The sequence below is a fragment of the Elgaria multicarinata genome, chromosome 2, assembly GCF_023053635.1.
Source record: "Elgaria multicarinata webbii isolate HBS135686 ecotype San Diego chromosome 2, rElgMul1.1.pri, whole genome shotgun sequence".
Lineage (NCBI taxonomy): Eukaryota > Metazoa > Chordata > Lepidosauria > Squamata > Anguidae > Elgaria > Elgaria multicarinata.
In genome coordinates, this window is record NC_086172.1 from 41,893,387 (window position 1) to 41,907,343 (window position 13,957).

A 13,957-nucleotide genomic window follows, 5' to 3' on the forward strand; every position below is an offset into this window, starting at 1 on the left:
ACTTCCTACATTCTGCATCTCATTATAATTAATCAATGGACTTGGGGTGGGGGAATCCTTCCCTTCACTCTTTAGGTGGATGAATTCCTCCAAGGTCTTGTCAATTTTGATAAAGAACATATCCCTGAAGCAACAGTTAAAGCTGTGCAAGAAGATTACCTGAATGATCCAGAGTTCAACCCAGAATTTGTACGGACAAAATCTTCAGCTGCTGCTGGTCTCTGTGCATGGGTTATTAATATTATTAAATTCCACGAGGTAGGAATTTAAGTACTCTTTTTCTTAGCACTACTTTGTCGTTTAATTCCATAATGAATACATTAAATCCATGCATCCATTACTCTATACATTTTTAACCCACCTTCCCTCCAAAGGGCCCAAGGCAATGTTCCTGGTTCTTCCCACACCTATTTTATCACCACAAGAACCATGCAGTGATATAGTGGTAAATTTGGAGGTGAGGAGCTCATCGTGTCTCTATACCAAGAACGGGGAACCTCTGGCCCGTGGGTCTGATCTGGTCCACAGACACTTCTTATCCAGCCTATAGTAGGTTGGGATTTCTCCATGGGTGCTGCCCACTCCTCCTCAAGCACCATCCCCTGGCCTGGAGGCTACCTAGGGCCATAGGGTGTAGGGGAGGCAGGGAGAGCATGAGTGGTGCCCAAGGCAATACCCTTGTTATCTCCAGTCACAGATCAGGCAGAAGGGGATTCCCCTTCCTTAGAGTGCTGCCTTGGAGCACTCATTCCTAGTCCTCTATGGATTTCTAATTGAGAATTCTGGGCACCCATGGCTACCTGCACTTCCCAGTATCATTTGAGGAAAGCCAAGACAGTTTAAAATGTAGATGAGCCATTGATGTGCCAATGTGTATTATTCACAAAACCAAGCACCCTTTCTATTAAAAAAATGCCATTGCTGTTGCATTAAAGGGTCCATAACCCATACTATATTTGATATGTGTCTAAATATAATTTGAAGTACAACATAATTACATACCATGACAAAGTTATTTTGGTATGTACTAACTAGAAAATATTGTAGGGTTTAAATCAGGTTCAGTTTCTTTATATAGTAAAGAAATGAAGGAGGATTTGCTGTTGGGTGTGGTGCCATGTTTGTGATTAAACACTTTCTTCATACTCATATGTCAATCTATTAGTGAGCTGTTAATTCAAATGCTAGTATGATATATTTTATCGCTATTAGCACATTTATCACAAGTAGATGTGAAACTTAGACAAAGGTGTATGTTCTCATTAATGATGAGCAGCCTATTCATCTTACCAGAATGTAATTAATGGAAGTTACAATACTTAATTCTTCACTGTTTGTCATGATGCATATTTCGTATTTTCTCTATCCTTTATCAATCTGCTCTCCTATTGCATGGACATCTGGAAAAGATATATGTAAGTGCTAATATTTTATGTTTTTGTTTTTAAGCTGGCAATTTATTTTCTGTACATTATAGCCTGTATCATTTTTACAAACCTCAGGGGTGTCCATATTGATTATATATACAACTTTTTTCTGAATGATTTACATATTTAATGTTGATCAGTGGAATCCATAAAACAATTTTAAGGAGATCAATACTCTTGGTGGCTTGATCTCATCTTGGATCAAATGTTAACATTCCATATTGTACTTTTCTGGCTGATCGTGTGTTGAATTTTAATTGTGGACCCTCGTGGCCTTGTGTGTGTCTGTAAGTGTTGCCAAATATAGGAATTCCTTCTATTATCTAATATAACAAATCTCAGTTCTCCCCCAAATCCTAAGTAAATGTCTCAATATTATGATGTGATTTATTTTAACCTCCTCTCTCTTTATTAAAAAATTTCTTGAGGAATAAGTACATCTGCATTCCCTCAGAGCTATACCACTACAGTATATTAGCTTTCTAGTGCCACTGAATAGTGACTAAAGGCAAACAGGGGTGTGAACTTCTTGGCTTATTCCCATGATCTGAACTCCCCTCATGGGTTACTCCACTGGCAGAGAAGGGGGGAAGCAATGTCCATGCTTCTTTTCCCCTTCAGCCACCACTGCCCTCAGAAGATCTGATCTGGAGGGTTTAGAACCCTCAGGAACCACATAGGAGGGGAAATGGTTCTGCCAGTGGGAGTCTCCATTAAATTGGAGTCCAGCTTAGGATCCAATTGCAATTCAGAAGTCTTCTAACATTAGCCAACCTATTACAGCCTCTCTTAATAGAACCCCCTAGGAGCTTCTGCTCAGGAGCAGCACGGTTGCACCTGCACTAGGTGAGCTGGCTCCTCCCACCTCGTCAGTTGCCACCTGAAATCACTCTCTCTCTTTCTCTCTCTCTCTCATCCTCAGCTGCTGCTCAGAGGCACTGATCTAGTGGCATGGTGCACAATCCTGCATCAGGCAACACCACATGAGCATAGCCATTTCATAGCCAAGTGATGCCTTTTTAATAATGTGTTGCTTTTAATAATGTATTAGTTTTAAACGTTTTAATTAGTTATATGTATTTTATGGCATTTGCATTTTTGTTGAACCCCACCTCGATCCAGAGGGAGTGGCGGGTAACAAATAAATAAATATATTATTATAATTATTATAAAAAACTTTCAATAATTTTCTATTCTTTATTATTATTTTAATCATAGTTTTTACCTACCTACATACAATAGTACTAGAATATTGAAATTTAACTTTCTCAGTCTAAAACTCCAGATGTGCTTGATGCACGCATAGATGTCATGTGATAGGAACCTCCCTATCACATGTCGGCACACACCTTGCATAAACTTTTGACAAAGCGACAGAGGGAAAGGGTGCACAATGTCTTTTGACTGCAAGTGCTAGAAGCCCTCCACGTGGAAGCAGCCCCAGTGTGAGCTGGCCATTGCATGGGCTACCAGGTGAGGGAAGGAGGCTGATGTAGAGGGAGTAGGAATGATGGAGGCCTTGCCAAAGTTGCTGAGCCATAAGGCAAGGTTTGAGTAAATGAGGGAGTGAGCCATGGCTCTTTAGCACCCTAGGACCACCACCTCCAAGCCTTCCCTTTGCCAGTATCACAGGCAGCAGCAGCTATTTTAAATTTCTCTCTTGCCTGTGGACGGTACCAACAACTGCCACCACAAAAATATTTCCAAAAACCGTATTAAAAACGTTTCTGCAATGAACACCGGTTAAAATCCTCTCATGCTCTGCCTTTTAGGTATATTGTGAAGTGGACTTAAAGCGACAATCACTGGCACAAGCCAATGCGGACTTGATCGTGGCAGCGGAAAAACTTGACTCTATTAGAAAGAAGCTCCTTGTAAGTCTTACTGTCTTGTACTTAATTATGGTTTTTTCAGAGCATCATACCTTAAATGTGTTGTTTTTAAATTTCATTTACATTTATAGTATATTAATGGAGATAAGCAAGTTTCTAGCTTGAATTGTTGTTTCCTGTATTCCATATTGCTTGATGCACTGGTCTGGGCAGGGCAGTACAAAATATTGTTATTGTCTCATCTGACCTAAGTTGCCTCTTCACCCAGGCTTTAGGGGCATAAGGCTGAATCCCCGCTTCCCTAGGAGTATGCTCCATTGAAACCAATGATACTTACTTCTGCACGGCATGCATGGGGTTGCACTGCACAAGCAAAGGCTATGTGAGTGGGTTTTCTCCCTGGGATTTGAGGGACCTACTTCCAGGACTGATATAGTACTGGTGCACCCTTGCTGCTCTTGGGTGTAAAGAAATAGAGTAAACACAGAGACAACAGCCATTTCTGATTGTAGTCTAGCATAAGCCAACCATCACACACATGTTTCTTAGATGTTTCATCACACATACTTTTTCCCCCCTCCTATGCACCCATGATTTTGATCTCCATTTCATTAATTGGGCAAGCACTGGTCCCTTTCACAATCATCACTATACTGTCTTTTCACCATTGATATTTAACCATTTTTTAAAAAAAATCCTCAAACCATTCACCCACATAAACACATACACACCTCTCTGATTCTGCTATAATCCACCCCCACACATTTATGGAGGGAGCGTTTATCCTCCATAAATGCAGAAGGGTGGATTAACACAGAATCAGAGAGGTGTGTGTGTTTGTGTAGGTGAATGGTTTGAGGTGTGTGTGTTTTTAGGGATCTCATTCAAACTTGGCATGGCTAAAGCCCTACTCAAGAGCTACCATGGTGCCAAGTTTCATCTCTTTATCTTTAAAAATGAGGGAGCTGTAAGCATTTTGGTTAATTATCATAGCACACCCCTATTGCCTAGTTTTACAACATTTCATCGGCTGGGTGCCATTTCTGTGGGCAACAAGGGTAGGGTTCTACCGGCAGGCTGGAAAAGGAGAACCGCCCTGCCCTCCTCTTTCATCAGCAAGACCTCACTTCAAAGCACATGCCCCCAACAAAGGACATGGCGCGAGAACAGCAATACACAGGGGCAGAAGAGCGCTTTAATCCCGGGTGGAGGAAACAAACCGAACTTTCCCCACTCTAGGAAAACACAAAAAATGGAGGGGAAGAGGTGGGGTGACTGCAGGACAGGCAACACACCAAGTGAGTACCGCACTGCAAATCAGCAAACCAGGCATGATGAGAGTGCAATAAAACACTGGTGTGATGGAGCCCAATGTTCTTCCTTGAGATAAATGGCAAAGTTTCCTTTTAGATTTCAGTTGCAATTCAGGAAATGCTATGTTAAACTTTCAGTTTCAGAAAGTATCCATCATAAAAGCAAAAAAACAGAAAGGCGGACACCACACCTGCTAGATTCATTTGACTGGTGATACATGTATACACTGATGTGTGTTGTAATGTGATATTTCTTTCATTACCAGTTGTCGAGCAACGTGCTTTAGCTACAGTCTTATGTACACTTACCTGGGAGTAAGCCCTGTTGAACACTGTGGACCTCAACATGCTTAGGATTGTGCTGTAAAATTAATAAGAAAAACATACTATTATAAAAGACTGTTTCTGTTCAAAAGGAATTAAGAATACAATCCTTAAGCATACTTACTTGAAAGTAAGGGTGCTTCCAGATGGAGAGCTCCCAACAATGAGACTTTAGGCATGACTAACTTTTGAGTTTAACGCTGGATCCAATCCAATGTACTTTACTTCAGCAATATGTTTCTCAAACACTTCTAAAATTAATCCTTTGTTTTTATATTGTAGCAGAGCCTTGCTCTTCTTTGACATGATGGTTGGTGAATTACTAAAGCCCCTGCAGTTGCAGATAGTAAGACAGCAAACTTGAGCTAGATCCTATTTCGGCTGATAAGGAATAACGAAGTACAAAGTTGCCGTTAACCTTTGTGACTTTTTCAGAGTTACAAAGCTAGTTATAAAAACAAGTATAACATCCACCTGTAGGTGAACATTTCATTCTATTTATGGTTTGACAATTTAACTTCAAACAGGAATTTGAAATAACACTAGGGAACAATGAACATTTGAACTCAAAATGTTCCGGGTTTTTTCCCCTCAATTCCAAAAGACGGTTTCTCAATAGAGATATTGATTTTTCTAGCACTTGTCCAATAACCCACAGAAATGGGCCTGGGCATTCAACTGGAATGTCAGTGTTAATTCAAGGACTTTTACTCACATACATTTTCCTGTTGTTTTTCAGTTTTAACATTTGTGAGTGTGTGTGTGTGCGCACGCATGTGTAAGAGAAAGAGAGTAAGGAGAGTGACAAATTCTCTTTATTATAACTTTCATTTAAGGTTCTTTAGATATTTGTATGCAGTTAATATGTAGTTACATCAGCAAGAGTGCTGGTCAGTCAGTACTGTGTTCTCACAAGGTGCTCATGGAGGCACTTCCTGTTTCCACTTCAACTTCATGATAGTTTCTGCTAACACCAGAATCACCTTCCTTCCTCAATTTGCCCAAAGCAGCATCCACCAATCACCACTGTAGACCCTTATTTGGCTTCCTATGCCCATTTATCACCTCAGGGGCTCAAAACAATGCTGTACTGCTGCTCCCCTGTGATAAAAGGGGTTAGGTGGTAGGTGCGGGAGATGAAAGCATCTATCTCAGAGTTTCCTGACATGTGTATACAAGTGTTTAAAAATTCATGTTCCCAAGTGTATGCCATCCACCCTGCTTTGGGAAACACCCATGTTAACACAAGTTTGCCAAGAAACACGAACAACAACCCTTTCTCAAGCTTTTTGAATCTTGCCAATACTTAGGGCTCCATCACACCAACAATTTATCGCACACTCGCCCTGCCTGGTATGCAGTTTTGCAGCCCTGTATCCACATGACGTCATCCACATCCTGCACTCATTTCAGCTATTATCCTCCATGTTTCATTTCCTTTTGGAGTGCAGGAAGTCTAGATTATGTTCCCTCCCTGCAAAATAAATGCTCTCCTACCTCCTGTGTATTTCTGTGGTTGCGTTCTATCGATCATCCTGTTCTTTGTTGGGTGGGTGGGTGTCTAAGAGCAATCTAGCTAACAAAAGAGGAGGGTGGTGCAATTCTCCACTCAACCGTGAAAGGATGTTCTTACTCCTGAGTAGGCATGACCAGGGGTACATTTTCACCTGAAAAGAAATGTGGATGCCCCCTCCTTGCCTGCAGCTCCCTCATTTTTAGAGATAAAAAGATCAAAATTGGCAGTGATAGCTCTGAAGGAGGGCTTTAGTCATCCCAAGTTTGCATCATATTGGTTCATCCCTTGATTTTTAATTAAAAAATTAAATTTCCCCCCTTAAACCCATTTTCCTGGTGTTCTCAAGTGCGAAGGATCAATCTTCCAGTCCTTTGAAGCTGTGCATTTTCAAGTTCATAAAGTACAGATCTGCCAGTTCCCTTTCTCAAGAGTAAATCCCACTGATTTCAACTGCATTTACAGTTCTGGGCTGCAACTCCTATCTAATACAGAGAGGATATGTCTAGCAATACCCATGGACTAAAAATGCCAAGAACTTCCATGTTCAGAAGCTGAACGGTCAGACTGCCAGATACGTACGACAAATTTAGACGGAGTTCTCATCATGCACTGCTTATGAGTTCCTTTGTTGTTGTTGTTGTTGTTGTTTTGCCATTAATATAGCATCTTAGTTGGAATTAAGGACGTGCGAATCAGAAAAACTCAAGCTAGCTGAAGTTCTCTGAGTTCCATCTTGAGGCTCGTCCCAACAGAGTCCATATCCGATTGCAAGCTTTTGGTTTTTTCCCCGCATGAAAATCTGTGCGTATTTTCATGCATATTTTTTCCAAATGTACGCATCAATTGCACACATTTAAAAAATCTGTTCATTCTTCCATTGATTAAATTGTATGTATGTACGTTTTCCAAAAGTATGCGTTTTCATGCACATTTTTCAAATGTATACGCATGCTGTCAAAAACATTTTTGGGGGCCCACAAATTGCATTGCAAGCTCGGAAATGTATGGACTTTGACCACAGGTTGCATCTGAATCTGTGTTCACTCCGGAAGGTGCGAACTGGGTAAAATCTTGATCAAAAACAAACTGAAATAAATTTCTCATACATCCCTAACTGGAATAATGACTGTTGGAAACCGAGTACTGAGCTAGATTAGCCAAAGCATTTCCTGACTCTAGATATTCTCTTCTCTTTCTTTGTCTGACAGCTGATCCAGGGGTGAGAGAGGTTTCTTCTCTCTAGCCCTCTATCTCCAACAGATGTGCAACAATGTGTAGTCTTCCACCATATCCACATAGCTCTATGGCTTTTTGCTCCTTACAAAGCCAGTTTCCAGAAATGAATTGGAGTAATGGATCTTCAAAAGAGATGTAGCTAATACTAGAAATTATACCTTGGTGTTATTACTTCTATCAGGTTACTTGATAGTCCTGCAGCCTAAAATAATGCAAGAATAAATCATTGTCAAGGATTGTAATTTTAAAAATAGCTATCCTTCACGGAAAGAAAGTTTCCCTCTTTCTCCTCAGGTGAGGTTTTTGATGAACAATGATTTGCTGAGACATCCCAACAAAAACAGTTTACAGCAACACTCCACTTCACAGAAGGGACAGTGGCGTTTTATTATTATTTTTCATTAAACAGAGGTTTCCTCTTTTCTTCCTCTGGCAAATTAAAAACTCTGGTGGTCTTTGAAGGCTTTCATCTGTTCCATTTTCTGGGAAGGTGGAGACAGAGCATTTTCCCTATTATTGCAAGGCTGATTGTTATATTGTAGCATTGCATGTTACTACCTCATTTCTTGGCTGGCGAACAGGAGAAGTCCCAGGTAGGTTTAAAGAAAGCAAAAATGACCAGGAGGCAGCAATAACACAAGGGATTCCTATCACCGTAGCTCAGTATCCTGCAGCACAACACAAACAGTTCTTTTGCATAATGACATGGGGGCTGGGGGGGGACTGTTAATAACGGTTATCTTTCAGTAACGTAGCAACAGCCAAATCCTTGAAAAGGGGAAGTTTTCATTTATACTGCATTTCATTTAAACATTGAAATTTGGTATAATGTACAGTATGAAACAAGTTTTGAAAGGAAGCTAATGATTAAGAAGAAATGCAGTGGGCATTTAATAAGTAGAAGGAACTGCAAGATAATTAACTGGCATGCATAAAGATTCATGCTTTATACCAAAATTTTAATTTTGCACATAAATGTGCCTGATGTAGGCAGCATTTAATCACCTAGCTGACAGGAGTAACTACTTTCATTTAACCTTGACTGAAGATCATGAATTCTAACAGGTTTAATTGGATACATCATTTAACAGAATGAACAGAGCAAATTTTTCTCAATTCATAGGTTCTGATTGACATGCACCAGCAATAAGGCGTTGCACAATTAAAGCTGATCTGTATTCCTGGCCTGGGCACCAATTGCCATAGTGATGTGACACTGTTTGATCACTGTGGCACTGAAACTATGCTGAATTTCCCCTTGTTTTGAAAAGGGCAATGCTTTAAAAGAGAGAGAGAGATTTTGGCACTTTAAAAAAATTAATCACATTGATATGCACAAACTGCAAGGGAAGGGACATGTCTTATTGGTAATTCGGTAAAAGGAAGAAAAACCAGTGTAATAAGCTAACTAATAGAGCAATCCCATACATGTCTACTCACAAGTAAATCCTATGGCGTTCAAAACGACTTACTCCCAGGTAAGTATTTTTTTCCTAAGATAGTGTCAAAAATGTACATAGTGTACATAAAATAGCCTTCCCCAACCTGGTTCTTTCCACATGTTTTGGATTACAACTCCTAGGATTCCTAACCATTGGCCATGCTGGCTGAAGCTGTTGGGAACTAAAGTCTAACTTAAAGTCTAACAATTGGCGAAAGGTGGTCTAAGGGAATTAAATGCTATTTACATAAGTTTGCATATAACATTTAATTTTACATGACAGAAAAATTGACTATATCTGTCTTTCCTTTTACCATGGATGGCCCCATTTTGGACAATGAGCCATAGCCCCCTCTATTGAGGAATGTATGGGGCAGGTGTGATTTGGGAAGTTCACTAGGTCCTCTGGTTTCAGTTTTGAATGTATATTAACTAATGTGGAGAAAGTCCCATTGAACTCACTAGGGCTTCCTTCTGTGTAGAGATAAGAACACAAGAAGAGTCATGCTGGATCAGATGAAAGACCTATCTAGTTCTGTTCCTACCAGATGCCTATGGGAAGCTCACAATTTAGGCTTCATCTACACCAGGCAGTGTATGAAAGTGGTATATAAAAGGCAGGAGCCACACTACTGCTTTATAGTGGTACTGAAGTGCACTGACAACTGTTGGGGCCCACTGACATACCATATACCACTTTCATACCACTATATCTTGCTTGGTGTGGCTCCTGCCTTTTATACCACTTTCATACCACTTTCAAAGAGCAATATCCTGCATGGTGTAGATGAGTCCTTAGACATAAATGCAATGGCACTCTCCCATTCATGTTCCCCGGCTACTGGTATACAGAAGTATAGTGCCTACGATACGTATGGGTCAGTATTGTTTGTGCTGACCGGGCTTTAATGAAATTCCTCATAATGAGCCCACAAATGTTTGGTGCGAACGAATAGGGTGCAGTCAAACAGTCACACATGTACAGTATGTTCCTTCTTGCATATAGCATTGGCCCCTTGAGTCTTTTTGAGCAAATCATGCACCTCTGCTATCCAGCTCTCTGAAACCAACTGCAGTATATTCTTCCTTCCACTTCAAGTTCATATCCTGCCCAACTTACCATTTTATGGAGGAGAAGTCAAGCAGAGCAAATATTTCAAAGAAACCTCGGAGAGGAAAGGGGATAAGCAGTCTTCAAGATGGAGTTGCATACATTTTCTTTGCCCATATTTCATACTATGAAATCTTTAGAAAATTGCTTAGGTAAGTTAATGCTGCCCCCAGGCAAATTTCAGGTCCCTAAACAGCTCTTTCTCACCAACCCACCAGAGGTTTTGCTGCTTCTGGCAGCATTCCACAGGTCGTATTTTTTTACTTAGATGAACTCAAACTCTTCCTCCCATTCATTAATCTCTGGAAGGATTTTGTACATCTTTACATTTTTAAAAAATACACATTGAAATTGCATTAGGACAAAGTTGTAGGGCAAAAAATATAAAATTATGCTCCAATCACAGAATGTAGAACATATCATTACTAGAAATAATCCTAATAATTATTCCTCTCCTTGGTAAAGACCGACAAGGCACTGGCCTTGTCAAATTCTTATATTCACATACTTTTGCTACCATTTTAAAGGTCTGTAAAAAAAAATCTATTACTGCAGTCTTCATATATGACTATGTTTGTTTGTTTATTTGTTTCTATCTGAATGGATGAATTTAAAGGGGGAGATTAGAGAGAGAGAGAGAGAGAGAGAGAGAGAGAGAGAGAGAGCTCTACAATATTTTTAAAGCTCTTCTGTGAAATACTGTTAGCCCAAATTTGCAGCTCCCAAAAGGGAGATCAAAGAAGTGCCTGTTCCTGCAACAAACCCCACCCCAGTATCAGTGAATTACTAAGAGAATGAATTGTTTTCAGGAGTCCTCAAAGAGGTGTTCAATACAATCTTCTAGTCGCCACAAGCAAAACCCCTCTTTGAGCACCCTCCTTATGTTATGACAGGATTTTAAGCCAAGAATGGCTGCAGAATTCTGCCTGCATTGCCTGATTTTGCCTAGTATCATTCTTGATAGCATGCCATTGTAAAGGGTAAACCACACAGGACATTTCTGGGCTTGGATTTCACATCAGGTTGGTTTTGTTTTTTGTTTTTTATGTGCTCAGTTTAAATGAGCGGTTAGGCGACCGGGAGTAGTTTGGCACATATGAGCGCTGATAGCTGGCGGACCATTGGCTGGATGTTTGACTTTCCTGGCATTTAAATAACTGTTCACCCCATTCAATGGGCAGTGGATGGATGAGACTTGACCCTCTTTGAAAACAAGCACAAATTGGGTTGTGTGAATGCCATCCATTCTGTGACTTTTAATGAATGGAAGGTTATGGACATGATGGCAAAGAACAGAAACTTTACTATTACTACTACTTCTACTACTAAACTAATTTACAGCTCTTTCTGACTGTGTGAATTGAATACCTGAACGTTTCTAAGAGCAATCGTGTTTATGTCTTTCTCCCAGCAGTATAATTTAACTTCCCACAGTATAAAAATAAGACATCGGTTGACATTTTTGTTCCTGGTCCCTACAATGTCTAGACTTGTTTCTTACTGTTTTTATTTGAAGGAACTAGACATAAACCTGGCTGCCTTCACCACCGCCTTTGAGAGGGCTACAGCTGACAAAATCCGCTGCCAGGAAGAAGTGAATAGAACTAACAAGACTATTGAGCTGGCCAACAGATTAGTGAAAGGTCTGGAGGTGAGGTCCTACAGGGCGGCCTAATGAAGCAGCCTAGAGAAAGCATGTCTTTGTTATACACTACTGATCTGACAATAACAGAGGCACTTAGCAAAGAACCTGATGAGCTGAAAAAAATTATGTCATTATCATTCATTTTTTTTCCATAAAGGAAATGTGTTTTTGACCTTTACATTTTCTTACATTTTGCCTCGCTGCCGTATATATTAACTGCAAGATTACCTACTAACTAACATGTCCAAGAACATTAAAGAGAAGAGGAATGGCAACCCTTAGGCACTGGCAACAGACATGATTTTTTAAGATACTCTAAGCCTGAGATACTCTGAAACAACAATGGAGCGTTTCTTATGATAACAGCCTTGGTTGGATTACAGTACAGGATGATTTGTGTTGGTTACTTAAGTAATATGATAATTCTCTAATTGTTTTCCCTGGGAAGTGCAATGTATACATTAATCTAAAGGATAGATAATGGCAAAGTGTGTGGTAACTTTTTTAAAAAAAAAATCCAAAGAGAGAAGACAAATGCTCAAATGGACCTTAAAGCCAAACCATCTGACCTTCAAATACTGTTCCATAATCCTAGATGTGTGGGCACTGATTGTGGTTAATCACTGGTTATGGAAATTCTCGCCATACATGCTCAGAGTGCTGATTTGAAAAAGAACTTCTAAGCCCTGTAAAACACCATGTTGGACTGGACCCTTAGATCTCATGAGCAGAGTTCCACTCATGGAAAGGGTGCCCTTTATTCCTGTGAATGGAAGTAGGGGACAGCATTTGCACCCATTCCCCCACCCCTGAAAATCTGCTCTGGAAGATCAGGGGAACCTCTGAAGAGCATTGGGAGCATCAGCAAAATTCAGTTTCCCACCTTCCATTCATGGGAGTCTCCATTGGACTGAAGGCTCCTCCATTCATGAATGGAAGGGCAGCTTTTGCTCCAACCCATTGTTTCTTAAGCCGAGTAGAATCTATTTGGAAATGTATCCTGTAGCGTATTTAATGCACTGCAGTGAGGGAAGTTTATGCTGCACGCTCACATTTCTAGAATATAAATTCTATAACTCATCCACCCCACATCCAGCTCTAGTTATGCTTTAGGTACAGGTGTATGCAAATTCAACTGCTCTTTTGAATGATCGTCCACAGAAAGCAATGCACTGTGGCTGGACAGGATCCACATTCTAATTGTTTTATTATTACATTTATATCCCACCTTTTTCCTCCAAGGAACCCAGGGCAGCTTATGTGATCCTCCCTGTTTCCATTTTATCCTCATGACAACCCCATGAGGTAGGTCAAGCTGAGAGCTGGTGACTGGCCGAAAGTCACCCACTGAGATTCATGGCCGAGTGGGTACTAGAAACTAGGGCTTTAGCTAGACCTAAGGATTATCCCAGGCAAATGGAGAGGTCATCCCTGCCTGCTCTCGGGATCCCCTGTGTGTCATTTGGATGCACAGGGATGATCCCAGGACGATCCCGGGATATAGGCCTGGTCTATATGGAGGCCTTAGTCTCCAGAGTCCCAGTCCAGCACTCTAACCACTACACCACACTAGCTCTGTGGATATGCATCTGACTCTCACTAATGGTTCCTGATTCATCAAGTCATATATGCACATGAGCCTTCTCTCACATGCAGGTCCTTAGCAGGACTGGGCTAACTACATTCCTAGAATTCACTGTACTTGAATGCAGCTGACAAAGCAAAAGTTGAGATGCCGAAATTTTCATTTATATTTAGCTGAACTTTTCCTTTTAAAGTGAATGACAAACAAATGAAACTGGCATTTCACTGTTTTGTAATCCTAGAAGCAATTGAATATAATTTCACTTATTGAACAATGACGCTTTTGCACATTGCAACAAACACTCTGGGATGAATTGATTTAGACTCCTTGGTCTGTACTGGGAGAACTGTTGGCTGTCATTCACATCTTGGTGTCTTCTAGATTAGGTTACTCCAGTGCACTCTACCAACTTTGAGATGGTCTGGAAACTTCATCAGGTCCAGAATGTAGCCACCAGACTTTTTACAGATAAAACATACTTCATTAGGTTCCAGTTGCTTTCCAAACCCAATTCAAGATGATGGTAT

The 13,957-nt window shown here is 40.4% G+C and overlaps 1 protein-coding gene across 1 annotated transcript in view; it reads left to right on the plus strand.

Annotated features, from left to right (window-relative positions):
* Positions 1–13,957, plus strand: part of LOC134392233 (dynein axonemal heavy chain 11-like) — a 232,744-nt gene that overhangs the window by 168,533 nt on the left and 50,254 nt on the right. Inside the window, exons 48-50 of the mRNA XM_063116377.1 lie at positions 76–258; positions 3,200–3,301; positions 11,717–11,851. Coding sequence (XP_062972447.1) covers positions 76–258; positions 3,200–3,301; positions 11,717–11,851 — 420 coding nt within the window. The remainder of the gene's footprint in view (positions 1–75; positions 259–3,199; positions 3,302–11,716; positions 11,852–13,957) is intronic.